This window comes from Eubalaena glacialis, chromosome 1 (genome assembly GCF_028564815.1).
Source record: "Eubalaena glacialis isolate mEubGla1 chromosome 1, mEubGla1.1.hap2.+ XY, whole genome shotgun sequence".
NCBI lineage: Eukaryota > Metazoa > Chordata > Mammalia > Artiodactyla > Balaenidae > Eubalaena > Eubalaena glacialis.
This window is the reverse complement of record NC_083716.1, coordinates 25,107,182-25,125,524: the sequence shown is the minus strand read 5'-3', so window position 1 is coordinate 25,125,524 and position 18,343 is coordinate 25,107,182. Positions and strand designations below refer to the sequence as shown.

General features: G+C 38.5%; 1 protein-coding gene across 1 annotated transcript in view; it reads left to right on the top strand.

The window, feature by feature from the left end:
- Positions 1–18,343, top strand: part of CFAP58 (cilia and flagella associated protein 58) — a 111,105-nt gene that overhangs the window by 18,237 nt on the left and 74,525 nt on the right. Inside the window, exons 9-12 of the mRNA XM_061189768.1 lie at positions 1,480–1,562; positions 5,421–5,612; positions 16,572–16,733; positions 17,379–17,525. Coding sequence (XP_061045751.1) covers positions 1,480–1,562; positions 5,421–5,612; positions 16,572–16,733; positions 17,379–17,525 — 584 coding nt within the window. The remainder of the gene's footprint in view (positions 1–1,479; positions 1,563–5,420; positions 5,613–16,571; positions 16,734–17,378; positions 17,526–18,343) is intronic.

The window sequence follows — 18,343 nt, the reverse complement described above, 5'->3', positions numbered from 1 at the left end:
ATTCTAAGTTTCCTCCAGAAGAATAAACATGTGACAATTGCTATAAAATTCTGGAAGAGAAGAGTGAGAAGGGAGCATTTGCCTTACCAGGTGTTTAAATGTATTATAACACTTCAGTAATCAAATAGTTTAGTGAAAATGCCTGAATAAACAGATCAATGGAGATCAGAAAGGCCGCAAAAAGACCCACGATTATCATCTAAGATAAAGGTGTCATTTCATACCAGTGTGCAGTATGGATTATTAAGAAAATGGTAGTACGACAATAAACTACTTTTTGGGAAAAAAGCTAAGGTCAAATGTAGGAACAATAAAGCCAAGATGCAGAGATTTAATGACATTAAAGGTAATTTTTTTTTTAGCAGCCAAAGACTCTGTATATGAAGGTGAATTGACTAAAATATTGCCAAAGAGTTAGTATCCTTATTATATATAAGGAGCTCTTACAAATTCACAGAAAGGTAAACAATTCATGAGAAAAATGAGCAAAGGACCAGTGTGGGCAATTTGAAAAACAGAAAAACAAATAAATGATCATTAAACAGGAAAAGTAGTCGCCTTCACTACTAATCAAAGAAATGTAAATTAAATATGGACATACTGGTTTAGAAAAATCTACCAGGTTGTCGAAGATCAAAGAGAATTATCATTCTCTTAACAGTGGTGGTTTGGGTGTGGATTTAAACTGCTTTTAATTTTTGGAGAGAATTCGGCAGTAGGGGAGAAATGTCTTTAAAAAGAAAATCACTTTTGGTCCAGGACTTCCTCTCCTAGAGGAACAAATGAACAGGAACTTTCATAGGATTATTGTTTATAATTGCAAAAAAATTTAAAAAAAAGAAGCAACTTAAATGTTAAGATGGGGATTGGCTAAATAAATTATACATTTTTATACAGTGAAATATGAAGTCATTAGAAATTCTGACATATTTACACATTTATAATATAGAGAGGTATTTATTTTATGTTTGTTAATTATAAAACAAGTTACAAAACTGTATGTGTGGTATGATTCCCTCTTGGTGTATGTGGTGTATAAATATTCATATTTATATACACATGTATATTTGCATAGGAAAAAGTCAAAAAAGAGACCCATCAAAATCCTAAGTAGATTCTGATTTAGAAAATTTTCCCTTCTGTTTATTTTTATTTCCAATTTCGTCCTGTATTTCTAATTACTTGTATAATAAAAAAGATTTAAAAAGAGCAAGGACTTTTTGAAGTCAGAGAGACCAAACTTCTAATCTCAGCCCTGTCACCTCTTGGCTGTGGACCCTTGGCATATGGGCCTTTAAGCCTCAGGGACAGGAAGACCTACCTCACTGAGTTATAATGAAGATCATGTAACACTCAACGAAAAGTAGTTTTATAGCTACAGATAAATATATAAAGCAGTTTTTATGTCACTTTGGCTTTGGCAGATTCTTTCTTAGGTTTTCTTTATATTTATTATTGTTTTTCTCGCTGGTGATTTAGAGGTGGAGGCTTCAAAGAAACAAGCAGAACTTGATAAGAAAGCAATGGATGAGCTTCTGAGAGAAAGGGACCTATTGAATAAGGTGAGTTTGTTACAGTAACACTGGTAAATAAATGTCTTTCTTTAGTGCTATAATATCTGCCTATAACTGGTTGCAGGGGAGAGAAAACTCTGAGGCAAACAAAAGTAGATTAGAATTAATAATAGTGCTCAGTTTTCCTCTAAGCAGCTATCCACGTTCCACCATTCACTGGCTGTGAATTGAAACCGCATTATCACCTGTGAGCACAAAGGGACTTTGGAGAATTATCATATAAACCAGCAGGGGATTTCAGGGTGTCTTGTGGTTTCTGTTTTTATTGCTGGTGTGTTATTTGGCATCTTAGCAGTTGATCAAAATTTCTGATTTTAATAAATTTATTGATTGATTGATTTTTGGCTGCGTTGGGTCTTCGTTGCTGCACGTGCGTGGGCTTTCTCTGATTGTGGCGAGCGGGGGGCTGCTCTTGGTTGCGGTGCACGGGCTTCTTATTGTGGTGGCTTCTCTTGTTGCAGAGCATGGGCTCTAGGAGCGTGGGCTTCAGTAGTTGTGGCACGTGGGCTCAGTAGTTGTGGCTCGCGGGCTCTACAGCACAGGCTCAGTAGTTGTGGCGCATAGGCTTGGTTGCTCCACGGCATGTGGGATCTTCCCAGACCAGGGCTCAAACCCGTGTCCCCTGCATTGGCAGGCGGATTCTTAACCACTGTGCCACCAGGGAAGTCCAAAATTTCTGATTTCAATATCTATAATCTGCAACTTGTACTAATCCAGAAAATACAAGTGAGTGCTAATAAAATTTAACTTTTAGGTGTTTGAAGGATGGCTGGTTGGCCATATAAAGAGTCTCTAACCTTTCCTCCATCTTTTCAGGAGTGTTGTAGGTTTTGGTTTTTGTTTTTGGCCCTTATTTCTCCTGGTCTTTGAGCTCAATATAGTCCAAAGCTGAGGGAGGGGTTGGGGGAGCTTGAGGCCTGGAAATCCTCTATTCAAGGCAGACCACCCCCCCCCCTTTCCCCTCCTTGCCCCTTCCAGAGGATTCCTTTGATTGACAGTCACTCTTAGGAGATTAACTACTTTCAAGGATTTAGGGTAAACATTCCTGCTCAAGGATTTCCTCCAGGGAGGAAAAAGCTATGGGCCAGGTGTAGAGTGGGGAGGCTGCTTCCGGAGCAGACAGCCTGATGGCTTTTGGCCAAGATAGCTTCATCTCATCAAAGTAGGTACAGCCTATATTTGTTCATTCTGAATTTTTATTATTTCTTTAAGTTTCCCAGAATTGAATAAATGTTAACAAAGTATTGAATAGATTACCCTGTAGCTTAAAGTAGACTATTTGGGGAATCTCAGGAAATAGTATAAGATTAGATATCTTTACATGCTGAGCACTCCTTAAGAAAGTCATTAATTTTTTTTGCATAATCCTAGTAACTGTTTCTTTATTCTATAAATTTATATATGTAAATAATGTTGGATTTAGATTTTTAAATTTATTTGTAACACATACAATATTTAATCCATTTATATTTTATATATTCTGATAAACAACCTATAGGTTTTCTGCCACAATAGGACACCTAACACATTAATTTTATACTTATTTTGTTTGATCTGACTACGTCAACTCCTTCTTTAGGGCAGGGTACATTTTTAACTTTTTTTTTCCCGAGCCATTGCATCCTTAATGCCTGGCACAGCGCCTGCCCCTCTGCAGGTATGCAGTCAACCTTTACTGATAATACGTTCTTTCCCCACTGACTTGAAATGCCACCTTCATTGAGTGAGTGAGTGACATAGTTTTGACAGGCGGCAATGTTAATATATTTGGTTCTTTCAGTGTCATGTTGAAGTGGCTTTATCTTTCATAGAGCAAATGTTTAATTCAATACTTGAAAGTAAAGTTGACCTTTTCCATTTTCTACATTGTCATCCGACCAAGGTTTAATGTTCATTTTTTTTTAACCTGTTTATGCCAGTGGTTTTCAGACCTGGCTGAAGTTCTGTATTGGTTAGAGATCTGTGAAGGAATTATGAGGCACCTCATGGAACCCAAGGATACAGCTGGGCCTCAGGAACAGATAGGAACCTGGCCTAACACTCTTGGGATGCACAGAAAGCTCTCTCCCTCCACCACTAGACTTCCAGCTGAGTTTTTGCTTCATTTCTTTTAGTGAAGATCGTCTCTCTCTGTTTCCCTGTCCATATGGCAGAAAAAAGCTATCACCAGCAGCTCCCAAGTTTACATCTTTTACTGAGTTATAAAAATCTGGAGGCCCTATTTCAAAAGTCACTGGGTCCATTCAGCTGTGGCTAGAAAAGCAGACAAGCTCTGCTCCATCATGAGCATGGCTGCCAGAGTTGCACTCTATTAACTCTGTGTTCCAGAGGAACAACCTGGCTCCTTGGGCAGCCAACCCAAGGCATTTCCATTATAGCATCTGAAACCACCAGGGCAGCTTTTTAAAAAAATTTAGGTGCATAACAGCTCCACTGAATCAGAATCTCTGGAGTTGGGACATCTGTGTTTTTTAAAAAAACAGGTTAATTCTTTTTTACTGTTGTAAAATACATACAAAACAAAATTTGCCATTAGTGACATTTAGTACATTCACAATGTTGTGCAAACATCATGAGTCTAGTTCCACAACATCTCCATCACCCCAAAAGGAAACCCTGTACCTGTGAGGTGGTCACTCCCCACTTTCCCCTCCTCCCACCCTTGGAAATTATGAATCTGCTTTCTGTTTCTGTGGATTTGACCATTCTGGATATTTATATAACTGGAATCATACAATATGTGACTGTTTATGTCTGGCATCTTTCACTCAGAATAATGTTTTCAAGCTTCAACCGTGTTGTATCATGTACTTCATTCCTTTTTTTTTTTTTAATTTTTATTTATTTATTTTTGGCTGCATTGGGTCTTTGTTGCTGTGCACGGGCTTTCTCTAGTTGCAGCGAGCAGGGGCTACTCTTCGTTGCGGTGCGCGGGCTTCTCATCGTGGTGGCTTCTCTTGTTGCGGAGCACGGGCTCTAGGCGCACGGGCTTCAGTAGTTGCGGCACGTGGGCTCAGTAGTTGTGGCTCACGGGCTCTAGAGCGCAGGCTCATTAGTTGTGGCGCATGGGCTTAGTTGCTCCGCGGCATGTGGGATCTTCCCAGACCAGGGCTCGAACCCGTGTCCCCTGCATTGGCAGGCGGATTCTTAACCACTGTGCCACCAGGGAAGCCCTTCATTCCTTTTTATGGTTGAATAATATTCCACTGTGTGGATATAGCACATGTTGTTTATTTAGTCATCAGTTGATGGACATTTGGGTTATTTTCCCCTTTTGGCTTTTGTGAATAGTGCTACTATGAACATTCACGTACAAGTTTTTGTTTGAACACCTGTTTTCTATTCTTTTGAGTGATATTGTTGGAGCATATGTTAATTCTGGGTATCTGTATTTTTAATAAGTTGGTTTTATTTTATTTTGTAGTCAAAGCCTGTGTTACATGATTAGGTTCAGCTGTTCTGACTTCACAAGAAAAAGGCAAGAGCTGGAACAGAGGTTGGCTTTGGGGTCAGCTAGCTCTGGATTCAAATCCTAACTCCACTGTTGTATGAACTTGTAGGCAAGTAGCTTAACTTCTCATTCGCAGTTTCCTACCCCTAACATGGGAGCGATATAGTGCCCACTTCCTGGGGATGTTGTCTCTTAGTGCATTTATATGTATGTCTATAGTGCTCTGTGCAAAATTAACATAACAAGCCCTAAATAAGCTGTAAATAATATGATTATTTTTATTCATCTCCCAAACAATGCATCTAATTATTTTAGGATTAAGACAGGGAGTAAATTTAACCAAAAATCTCCAAACATTTTGAGTAATGGGGCTGCTGTGTTGTCCTTATTTTTAGAATATGCTTAAGGCGGTCAGTGCAACCCAGAAACAGATAGACCTGGTAAAGCTCCATGAACAAGCCAAGAGAAACCTGGAGGAAGAAATCCAGAACTACAAAGAAGAGGCTCAGAAGCAGAGAAAGATTATCTTTCAACTGGAAAAGGAGCGAGATCGGTACATCAATGAAGCCAGTGACCTTACCCAAAAGGTAAGCCACTCCTCCATGGTGTGGGTCGAGCACCGGCACATTCTTTCTGATTGTCACATTTCTGATTGCCACACACTGTTGTAAAGATGAATTATTCAGATTTCAGCTTGTGGTTCACATGCATATTTAAGATAGTGGGAAATAAGCTTTGCTAGGAAATCAACTACTTCCCATTTAGAGTAAATAAATGCTGAGCAGATATTTGCAGAATGTAAATTTGGAGCACAAATGCATATGATCAGTCCAGCCCTGGCAGGGCATATCTTCCTTGTAAAAGACCCCCAGGGATCCTCGTATCCCTGATTGGGAGCCACTGTAAAACAGCATATTTCTCTTGCGACTTGATCATTTAAGAACCTCCACTGATTGATTTACTGACTCTGAGAGGACTAGCTGTCAGTTCAGGCACTCATATTCTCTATCTTGGCTAGCCTTGTTAGCCTCTGTATCAGTCAGATTAAGTTTTAACAGATAACCCTCAAGTCTCAGTGGTTTATAGCAACAGAGATCTATGTTTTACTCACATTATTGGTCTTTGAGAGTCAGCTGTAGGCCTGCTTCACGTCCTCTTTATTTCAGGCTGACTCTGTTGGGATGTGCTGGCCTCTTACAGAGGGAAAACAGTGTAATAGTGGACCTTTGATATGCTCTCAGAACTTCTGCTGGCAAGGGAAGGGTACAGGGTCTGTCCACTCATATTTCATTGATCAAAGCAAGTTACATGATCAAGCCTGATATCCCCAGGCAGGAGTGTGATCCTACTAAGGGAGGGGCCCTACCTGGTGAGACAGCCAGTATGTCTGAACATATAATCTGTTGCAGCCTCCTACTTCTGCTTCCCAAGAGTCAGTCTTTCTCCACTGCTGGCTGCCGTCAAGTTGTTAAAAATTCCAACCTGACCTTATTATTACTCCCAGCCTTACAAACCTCTGTCATCTCTCAGCAACCTGGGGCAGTGCTTCCTAGCATTCTTTGCATCACAGCATCATAGAAAATTCTATATCTACAGTATGTGGAAATGAGAGAGATGAGAATGTGCAGGGCTGGAGGGGACTAACCCAGGGATGCTAGCTGCCCAGGTCCCACCTGGCCATCCTGTGGGTGATACATACCTGTATTTTGGTACATACCTGTAAGCCACGCAAGACACAGTATTTTGTTACATACCTGTAACCCATGCAAGACACAGCCATTGGTATATTCTGACTTGTGCAACAGAGTCTAAGCTCTTCGTTCTCCCTGGAAAGCCCTTTCTTCCCTTCTCTGCATAGAAAGCTCTTATTCAATACCCAGCTCAAATGCTCATCTCTGGGGTCAAGCCTGTTTTGACTCCCTAGGCGGAACTAGTCACTTCCTACTTTATTGGTTTGTTGGTGTCTCTGGAATGGCACTTATCATCTTCTAGTGTAATTATTTGTACCTTTGTCTTCCCTACTTTATAGTGAGTTCTTGGGAGCAAGGACTTTATCTCATTCTTTTTTTCACTTCCAGCATGCTGGTAAATAGTAGGCGCTGAAAAAGTGTTTGTTGAACAAATAGATAGATGATGAGTGATAAAAAGAATACTGCCACTGATTTTAACATAGGATTGTATATTTCTCTCTGTTTCATTGTAAAGGAGAGATACTGGTAACAAGTTTTGCTGGTAACTGTTTTTCACAGTTTCTGATGTTTAACTGCACAAGGTTACATAATGTCTTACCTAAATAATTTAAGCACGGGTTCTTAAAATGTTCTTTATCGACTATAATTTTTCTCTTACTTAACCCCTGACAGCATATATCAGTTGCTACAGCAACTTGTGTCACCTCTGGACTTCTTATTAAAAACATATATGTCTTTTTAACACCTTCCCATATTTCTTTCTTTCTTTACTGTCACACACACACACACACACACATACCTCATTCCCAGAAACAGAAAGTTCCCTTTCGTGCATTCTGTTTATAGGGAGTTGTGGAATAATACCAGGGGTGGGGAAGATGTCATGAAACTGATATTTTGATCTACTTCTAAAGTGAGTTGTTCCAAGTTTATCCTTTTGACCCAGCAATTTCTTTTGTAAAAACTGAATATATGAAAAAACAATAATGCAAAGATTTTTATAAAAGAATATTCTTCAAAATAAATTGTGCAAATTTGCTATGTACCATTAAAACCATGTTTTTGAAAAATATTTTTTAAATGGGGAACATGGTCACAGTATGAATCTGATAAAAACAAAATGCAAAATTATTAATATGGTTTGACCTAACTTTTATCTGTGTGCAGAGGAAAAGGCTTGGGGGCATATATCATGGGGTGGTGGTGAGGATTAAATGAGGTAATATCTATAAGGCATTTAGAATGATCTCTGGCAGATAATAAATGCTATGAAACATCTCATAAATAAGCAAGTAAATAAATAAATAAATTTGTTGATGAACAGCCCAGAATTTTTGTTCAAAGTGGCATTTGAATGTAGCTATTTTCAACTTCTTGTTAAACGTCAATAAGGTGCAGACATAGATGAAAAGTTTTAACAGTCTCAAACACTAAGGCTGACATAAAGCCTGATGCTAAAATAGAAGAAAAGAGACTGGATGAGAATTTTAAAGCCAATAGAGGTGAACTGAGGAAAATCTACCTGGACCTCAACTCACAGTCCCTTGAATTTGCTTGCAATTGGGAAGGGGAGGGGTGGTGGTGAGCAGGAAATGGGGGGAGATAGGAGAGGATGAGAGAGGAGAGCAGACAACACCAACAGCGAGGCAGTAGGCTGGGCTCTTCTGGAAGAGATGACCAGTTCTCAGGGCAGGAATGACCAAGGAATTGCTAAGAATGGGATGTCCGAAGGTTGATTTTAAGTTCTTTACTGTACTCTGTCCCTGAAACCTTTGGTGACAGTCTGCTACATCAACCCAGTGGCTGGATTGTGCTTTGTGGGGTCAGGGATGGGGTGGTGAGGGATGTGAGGTAACACATCCCAGAAAAGGGACAGTATGTGCCAGAGAAAAGTGCCAATTGAGAATCCGGAATTCTATGGAAACAGGAAATCAAAGCCACAATGAATAGGAGAAATATAATTCCTCTAAGAATTCTTGGAGATACTAGGTGGGATGTTGGTCTTCCTAGCACACAGAATGAAGATTCTAGATGTTCTGTTGTGGTTAAGAACAGAGTGACCCTGACAGGACAGAGAACTATCATCTGGGTTATAAGTCCAAGAGGGCATTACCTCTATGATAAAGCAGAGATGAAACAGAAAGGAAGTGATGGATAAAATAAGGAACAGTTGTAAAGAGACTAAAATACACACAAACCCCAAACCAAACAAAAGCAAGCAATGGCAGATTTAAAATCTACCTTGAAGTTAGTAAAGAACAGAACTGATATGGAAAATAGAGTCAGTGAAGTGGAGTGCAAACTTGAGTAGTTCTCTTAGAATGCAGGTGGAAAGAAAAGATAAAAATGATCAAAGAGAAGATAAGAGATAAGCAGGACAGGGAATGTAAACCAATCTACAGACTGTTGGTCTCTGATGGAGGAACTGAGCCCCAAGTCAAAGATGTAACGGAACAGATTTTCTGGAAATGAAGAAAGAACGGTACACGCGGCTTGAGCATGTGTCCGGCAAAATCAGTGACAGGAGAATCTTATAGAGACTTGCTCTGGGAGAAAGTTGTGTGTGTATTGTTTCACCCACAGTGATGCAGAAAAGTACTCTCTGAGAATTGGGCAAGAAGAAAATGCAGAAGCCTACTTGCCTTTTTCTTTTTTTTTTTAAAAAAGGAAGAAGAGTGGAAGGTAACACACCACCATGTGAATACTACTTATCTCTGGGTGGTAGGGATACAGATTGTTTTAATTTCCCTCTTTTGTGCTTTTTGTATTTTTCAAATTTTCTGAAATGAATATGTATTTCTTTAGTATCTTGACCAAAAGAAAAAAAAAAGAAAAAATATTTTAAAAAACTTTGCCTTTCCATCAAGGGCCAATAAAATCCTACGTTTCCCAAGGAGCTTTATTAAAAATGTTTTCTAACCCATCTGTACTTGGCTCCCCTCTCTGGCAGTTGAAGAAATCTGATGTTATTACCGTCTTTGCATTTCTGTGTCTGCCTCATGCTACTTACAAGCTCCTTAAGGGCAAGTCTCCTTCAATTTTGAGCTCTTCTTGTTACTTATTCACTAAATAGGTACTCAAATATATTTTGAAAGAGTGTATGGAAAGCATAATTAGACATCTGAATCAACTAGTCAAAGATTTAATTTTAGGTATCTATATTAAATTCTTCTTCAGTAATCTATTTATCACTATGGGTCTGCCCTCCTTTAAATTCATTTGAAATAGGTTGCCATAATGGACAATGCTATCTAAATTATCCTTGGCAATTTTAGCTGTGAGTGACTTCTGACCTGATGTCCTCTTCCTTCTGGGCTGCAAAAACAGTGTCAACATTCACTTTCTAGCTCTTTTCATTTAGAGAAATAAAAGTGACATCTAAGATGCTGAAAGCCCTACATTACATTTTATTAATTTAACTGGGCATTTGCAAATGAGAAAGAAGATACTTTTTTTGTGCCAGAATTGGATGGCTCAGAATCCCAAACCCTTTCTTTATGTGTTTGTCTCAGTCAACATGTGCCACAATATCGTTGCATAATAAATAAACACCAAATCTCACTGGCATGCAAAAACAAGCACTTATTTCTCGCTTACACACCTGCAGTTGACTAGCATCAGCTGATGTAGGCTGAGCTTGCCTGGGCTTGGCCTGGGGCTGTGGGTTGGGTCCAGATTTGCTCCACATGTTTCTCATCCTCCAGAATACATGGTATTCTCATGGAGAAAGGAAGGAACGCAAAGGACAGACCCAACCACGCAAGCACATTTCATGATTCTCTACTTACCAAATGTTCTCTGACACCCCATTGGCTATGGCAAGTCACATGTCCAGGCCCAGCCTCAACAGCAAGGGCAAGAGGTGCTGGGAGCGAATATTCACGGAACCGTAAAACAATCTACTACAATGTTGCAGCGCTTTTTATCTTCATGGTTTTTCCTCTGCTGCACTGTAAATTTTATTATTCAGGTAAATTGAGAGGCACCAGGAACGGCATCAGAAGTTGTGGTCCCCCGTATTTACTTCTTTTCTAGACTTTTATAAATTCTAGGTAAAATCATTTCCAGTAAATTATTAAATCTGGGGAACATTTTGCACATTATGCATTTGGCTTATTTTAGGACCCCTTCTTTTTCTTCTGGCTATCACCTCCCAGACAGCTTATATGCCAAAAAGCGTTTTTCACAATGAATCCCTACCTACAGGTTTCTTAGCTGTCTGTTTATTTGCCTATAACAGTGTCAAACAAAGCTCTTCTAGACAGAGGTTCCAAGAAATGAATAATAATGTGCTTGCAAGGACTTGGAAGTAAGTGAGGATAGCAAAAGTTGATCAAAGAGATATTGTTCACTGAATACGTACTTCATCATAAAATGAAACTTCTGTTTCTTCAATATTAATTTGAAGTTTTTTATACAGAGCGTCTTTAATAGGGTAGAACCCTGGAGAGAGCCTTCAAGGGGACATACACAAATTTTAACCTTTTCATGTTATAATAAAAGAAGTGTACTATGGATCACTGTTTCCCTGCAGGAGGACAGAATTTGATCCATAGAAAAAATCAAATTGATTTGTTAAGTGCTAATATTATATAATATCACATAATGTTAACCTATCATGATAATCTATTAACATTTATTAAATGATTAAATTATGATATGCCTGGTACTTCTATGATGGCATAAATATATTTTTTCTCACTTATATCCTCATAATAGCCCTCTGAGGCAGATATTATATCCCTCATTTTGTATCATAACATGTTATTAAAAGCAGATAGAAAAATAGATATGCCTCTCTAAATTTGAGATAGAGGATAAAATAAGAAAGCAAGAAAAACAGAGAAGACTTAAAATTTCACATGCCTGGGCATATAGATTTTTTTCTTTTTTTTCTTTGAGAATGAGTTTTCCAGTTTCATTATGGAGGTAAAGGCGTTGTCAGCATCAAAACCATTGACATCAAGTCAGAAAAACTTATTTGAGAAGTTTAGTGTACTGATATTTCATCAAATGCAAGTTAAAGGATTCCAAATTCAATGACCCACTTTCTCATCCTGCCTTTGTCCATATGATGTTTTGACTATGGCTGCAGATTTCCAGCATGCATTATTGATTTTTATCTCACTCGTTTCTATTGGCAGGTTGTTTTAACAGAAAAAGAAGAGGTAGTAGGTTATAAACTGAGATTGTACCCTGATAGCGCACCGCAAGCACTTTTGGGGCTCCTCTGAAGCAGGCCTCCACGTGCTAAGATCTCCAGCCCTCTGACTATAATAAAACTTTCTATATTTGGTTGTGATTTAGCTCATGAGTTGGTTTGAGGTATCTAAAGTGTAATCAATTACTTAAGCTCCAGCCCCATAGCTGGCATTCTACATTCTCTGATATATCCTTTTAAATTGGGGACATTATGCTGATTAAGGGTTTTGCTTCTACTTAACACTCCACGTATTTTATGAATTTTCAGGATTTGAACCTCTATGTGACATTGGTTTGAATGATTTCCATCAAAACAAATTGAGTCCCAACACTTAGAACTAAATTGCTTTGTGAATTGTCTTTTCCCTTTGTTTCAATACTTTTACAATTTTCGTTGTCATTTAAATGAAATACCCTTGATCTTCTTGGTATCATGATGGGTTCCTATTACTCCCAGCTTCAAGAATCCAGAAGCAAGTTTGATTTCGTGCATTGTTGTTTGCAGAAAGATGGACCCTGCTAGCTGGGTGCCCAAAAAAGAAATGCCCTTGTCTGCATCCTTTCTCTGGAGCATTATTCTGTCTGTGCGAAGGATTATTCTTGCTGTAATATCTCTGAAAGTGATTGAACAAGCAATTTTTTTCTTTTCTCTGACGTGCTGCTTGATATTCTGAATGCTGATGATGCTCTTCAAAGTATTTTCAATCTATTCATTTCACTGACCCCAACGAGGGTGGTCATGTCCATAGAAAGGCTAAATTTTGGGCTGAGATAGTCCCTTTCTTTTAAAAAAATCAAACAACTAACAGATCCAGGAATAGATACCTTATTTAGGTTTCACATTTGTTCCTAACTTATACATTTTAGTTGCTAGTGGTGGTACCTTAAAAGGCCACCTGCTACTCATTTTTAAGGATTCTAAAGGTACAGATCAAAAAAAATGATGGAAGAAGGAGTGGGATTTCTTTTCATTTCAGATCTGTCCATGTGCCTCTTCTCCAGACCTCCTCTTCTCAGATTTTCTAATTTTGTTCCTTCCAGCCCCCCAACCAATGATGCAAGCCATTCATCACGGAGTCTGTATACATTCTTACCTTGGGCCATTTTCTTTCCACACAAAGTGAGTGATAGCAATTAATAGTAATAAAACAGCAAAATCATATAAAAATACTTTGTACAACTCTGGTTGCATAAATTTAAAGGATTGGTTGAAATAGATAATTTTCTCGAAAATATGTACACACATCGAGGCTTGACTCAAGGAGAAGTAGAAACCATAGAAAGATTAATAACCATGGAAGCCACCAAAAAGGCTGAGAGAGAATTAGCTCCAGCATTGTCACTGGGGACCTAATTATTTTAGAATTGAGTTCCTTCAGACTTTTAAGAATCAGATAATTCTCAGGCTATATAAATTTTTGTGTGTGTGTGAATTTAGAAAAATGTACTGTATATTCTTTGGGGTAATATTGATTGGCATTACTATACTGACGTAACCCCTGCCTTCTGCTGTGTTAATGAACAAAGACTCTAGGCCGAGGAGAGAGCTTGGCGTGAGTCCTTGGCTAGGGTGATTGAGGAACAAGAAGGAAGAGGTGGTTCTCACAAATTATGTAAATACCAAATATTAACTTCTTAGATAAGATGTGAATGACCATCCTATTAAACTCCCAGTGTTTAATTCTGTCATAACACCCTATGCATATCTCAGATTATTGGTTGTATCCATTCCTTGATTATCCATTTTATGGTGGAGTCACTCACTAGAGGTGAACTTGAGGGTAGGGAACGCATCTTATTCTTCTTTACATCACTAGTGCTTTTACAGTGCCTGTCATAGATGGGTCCTCAATGCATGTTCAGTGAGTGAATGAATAAGTAGGTGAGTGGATGAATGAGTGAACAGAAGGGTACTCTGCTCACTTTATGAAACTAGCAGAAATCTTGATATTGAAATAGAAACAAAAAGAAAGCTATAGACTTAGGTCACTTATGAATAGGTATGCAGCATCCTAAATTCTAGCAAACCAAATTCAACAGTACAGTAAAAGAATCATCCAGTATGACCAAAGAGGGTTTATCCTGCAACTGCAAGGATAGTTTTCTATTGAGAAAACTGTTGCTGGCGGTATGGAAATGTAAATTGTTACAGCCATTTTGGAAAGCAATCTAGCAATATCTATTAAAGTTAAAAATATATATGTCTTTTGAGCCAGATATTCCACTCCTGGAAATCCATCTCAACAGAAGTAAAAGAACAAGTGCATAGGGACACATGTATAAAATGTTTATTGCAGCATGGCTCAGAGTGGCAAAAAAGTGGAAACCAAGTGAATGCCCATCAGAGGGGAGGAGCTGAGTATATGATGGCTCATCCACACTGTAGGGCATTATGTCCCCTTTAAAGAGAATGAATTAGAGCTAATCCACCTGATTTCCACAAAGTATTATTAAGTGATAAAAATCAAGGTGCATAAAGGTATGTAAGAGGATCCCATTTTGCTAAAAAATAAAGACCAAACTCAAAAAGCAAAAGGAAAACAAACAAATCCTTGTATCTGTATATTCACTAGGTGAACAGCTGTGAACTATATTACTTCTTTTGACTTCAGTTTCCTTGTTTGTGAAAGTGGGGTGATGATAATGCACATCTCATAGGATTTTTGTGAAGATTAAATGAGTTAATACATGTAAAATTCTTGGTATATAGAAAGTACCTGAGAAATATTAGCTATTGTTATGAGGATGTTATAATGATGACATTAGTAGACCTAAATAGAATATGCAGAATTCAAAGAAAATTTGGAAGAACACATAGTAGATTATTAACCTGGTTACTTTATGTATCAATGAGGGATTGATGTGGTTTGAAGGGAGAAGGAAGGTCGAAGTAAATAAGGAAAAGAAAATAAATGTATATTTGCCATTTATGCATTTATTTAGAACTGTGGCACATGGGACTATGTATAAAGAAATAAAATTAAAATACTTGTAAAAGGAAATATTTATTACTAAGTATATCAAATCAGTAGACCCAATAATGTAGTGCAAAATAATATATGCTAAAAAGGCATTTACTAAAATTTAATCCCATCCTTCCTTAAATATAAGCCTAAGAAAACTTTGAAAGGTGTTTATTTAAAGATATAAAGGAAAATATATTAAACACCAGCCATCATTAACTCTGATGGGAAAACATTAGAAGAGGGTTTCTTGAAGTATATTTTCTGGAATACTAATTCCACAAGTGGAGTAAAAGAATTCCCTAGTGCAGTGGTTTGGGAACATGATGCTCACAGATAGCTCTCACCTGAGTCACAGTATCAGCATGGCAAAAGGCCTAAGTCCTTTTTGACCTTTAGGTTCTAGGTAAAGTGCCTCTTCTTTAGAGGAAACCCTTTCTTCCTTCTCTGTCATATTGCTCTGTTTATTTCTTTCAACTGTAATCATTAATTAAGAGAACTCCACTGAAATGCAGTGAAATATTCTTAAGAAGTTTCTCCTGTGTGTTCTAACTGTTGTTAGATCATAAGCTCCATTGATTTAATCAGTCTTCCTTGCTAAATTTTTTTTTCTTAAGGGATTTTTGAAGAAGTTTGTCCTTAGAAAACCAATTTCTGTGGCCATTGCAACTGAGAGTCATGATTACCTTATTTCTACTGTATGGATTGCTTGTTGAGGGGTATAGGCTCATGGTAGAATTTCAGGCCTCAGTTTTTCATACTTGCAAAAAGGAGGCAGTTATTCATTTTTTTTTTTTTTTAATTTTTGGCTGTGTTGGGTCTTCATTGCTGCACGTGGGCTTTCTCTAGTTGCAATGGGCAGGGGCTACTCTTCGTTGCGGTGCACGGGCTTCTCATTGCGGTGGTTTCTCTTGTTGCAGAGCACGGGCTCTAGGCACGTGGGCTTCAGTAGTTGTGGCACGCGTGCTCAGTAGTTGTGGCGCACAGGCTTAGTTGCTCCGCGGCATGTGGGATCTTCCTGGACCAGGGATTTAACCCGTGTCCCCTGCATTGGCAGGCGGATTTTTAACCACTGCGCCACCAGGGAAGTCCTGAGGCAGTAATTCTTGCATCTCATCTTGCCTAGAAGTGTTTTATGCACAGTAGAACACATATTTTTATGGAGTCCTTTGGGTTTCCCTGAGGGATTGAGTTTGACATTGGCAAGACAGTGTTATGATTGCTATCAATGTTCAAAGGCCACTTTTCTTTCTCGTGGTTAACCTTATAAAGCCATGAGTATGGCCAAACAGCTAAGTTATCTCTTATCCTTCCTAGTGCTTTGTGTTAAGATCTGTTTAAGCCTGTGCTTTTTTTTTTTTTTCCTTTCCTTTTTTGGTGGGTGGGATGGTGAAGAGAGGTTCTCAGTATTGAAAGAATTTCTTTACTTTCTTTTCCCTCTTGTGATCACAGAATAGCTGTGCTAAACCTTCATGCTTGAGCAGAACTCCGGCATAGATAAAGTATATGTTTGCCCCTCATCAGCTGGGCTGAATGTCTGTGTTGTACTGCAGTGATTATAGCCACAGTCACATTTTCTGATTGGTGGCATTTCTACGAGCTACCCTTCGATAAAAAAATCTCTGTTTGTCCTGAACCGATAACCACCGATGGGCTATTCAACCATCTCTATTACTTCTTTCTCCTCCAGGTCCTCATGAACATGGAAGGCATAAAAGTCCGTGAAATGCAGATTTTTGACTACAGGAAAAAAATCGCTGAATCAGAGACTAAATTAAAACAGCAACAGAACCTGTATGAAGCTGTGAGGTCAGACAGGAATCTGTATAGCAAAAATCTGGTTGAAGCTCAGGTAAAGAATGTATTTATGTCTTTACATTTTGATTCCTCCCCATCCTGGGTTTAAAGCAGTTTCTGTTATCCTAATGGCAGGATTTAAAATAGATCCAGAAAGAAATATCGTGGAATTCACCTGAAAGAGAAGATCAGTTTATGCAGAACTGTCAGATTGTTTGAAATGGAAATAACAAAACTTGATTGGATGTGAAGATCATGGTGCTGGTTTTAATTATTATGTAGAATTGCCATTCTCCCCTTTCTAATTTTTAAAGCTGCTAATAGCTACCATGACTCAGAGGGGAGCAGTATACACTTGTCATTTAATTGCAGAGCTTTGCTTTGTAATCTTTTAGTTAAAAATGCTTGTGATTCCAATTCCTCTCTTGTACAGTGAGGAATAAAGTAAGTGTGTGTGTGTGTGTGTGTGTGTGTGTATGACATATTCATTATGTATACTTTATCTCATGAGAATATTTGGAGAGTTAATGCTATAAAGTACTTGGAGATTGATGGGCACAAGATACAAAGGAATAGCCCAGCTGAGACCATTGTTTTGCGTGAGTCTCCCTTAAAAGCTCTTGAATGTGTTTTGAACTTCCATAGGCATGGTGATGTCTATTTAATTCACTTTCAAACATTTCTCCTTTTATTCTGTTAGGATGAAATAACGGAAATGAATAGAAAATTAAAGATTATGACCCATCAGGTAGATCAATTGAAAGAAGAAATCTCAGCCAAGGAGTCAGCACTTGTGAAGCTACATCTGGAACAGCAGCATATAGAAAAGGAGAAGGAAACGTTGAAGGTACAGACCTTATAATAAAAGCAATGAACCAATAGTCAATCTATTAGACCTATTGGGGCCAGGCTTCATGCTCATGGAAGGGAGTAAGGGGGCAGGAAGAACAACCAAAGCACCTGGAGGATGACCTCCACCACCTCCAGGTCAGTCTTCCCTACGAGGAGTGCTCTCAGGTAGAATGGGGAGGGGCCGGTGGAGATGCAGAGCACCTAGTTTACCTGTGATGGCTGTCATGGCATCAGTGCAAGAGAACTTAGCAGGTCCCAGGAAGTCCTGGAACTTTCAGGCTGACCACAGTCTCTTTGCATTTACAACCCAAGTCCAACACTTTGCCTGTACTCAACCCTCCCGAACTCCTCCCTGGGGCTTCTATAAGGCAATGCTGGCAGGACCCTTTGTCCCTCTGTCCTAATCCTTGTTTACTTCATGTGCATGTGCCTTTGCTGCCTTCAACGTCATTAACTACCAGGTGTCAAGCTTTGTCCTCACTTGATTTGCCCTCAACTAGGTTCATTGTTCCCCTTAATTCTGTGAATCTAAGAACTTTGCAGCCACTCCTCTAGGGGATCACCTTTGTCTTCACACATATTACTAAGATATATCCTTTTAAATCTACTAATTTAGAACATTCTATGTCTACTAATATAAAGACTCTTCCCCAAAATACATGCCAAATAATTATACCATATCAAATCCTTGAACTAAATGTTTTACTGTATACATTCACTAAACCTAATGTATTTTCCTTTTCCTATCCAATCCAGTAGATTTCCCTTCTAATCCATTTGACCGAAGAATTAAAAAAGGAACTTCTAAGAGAA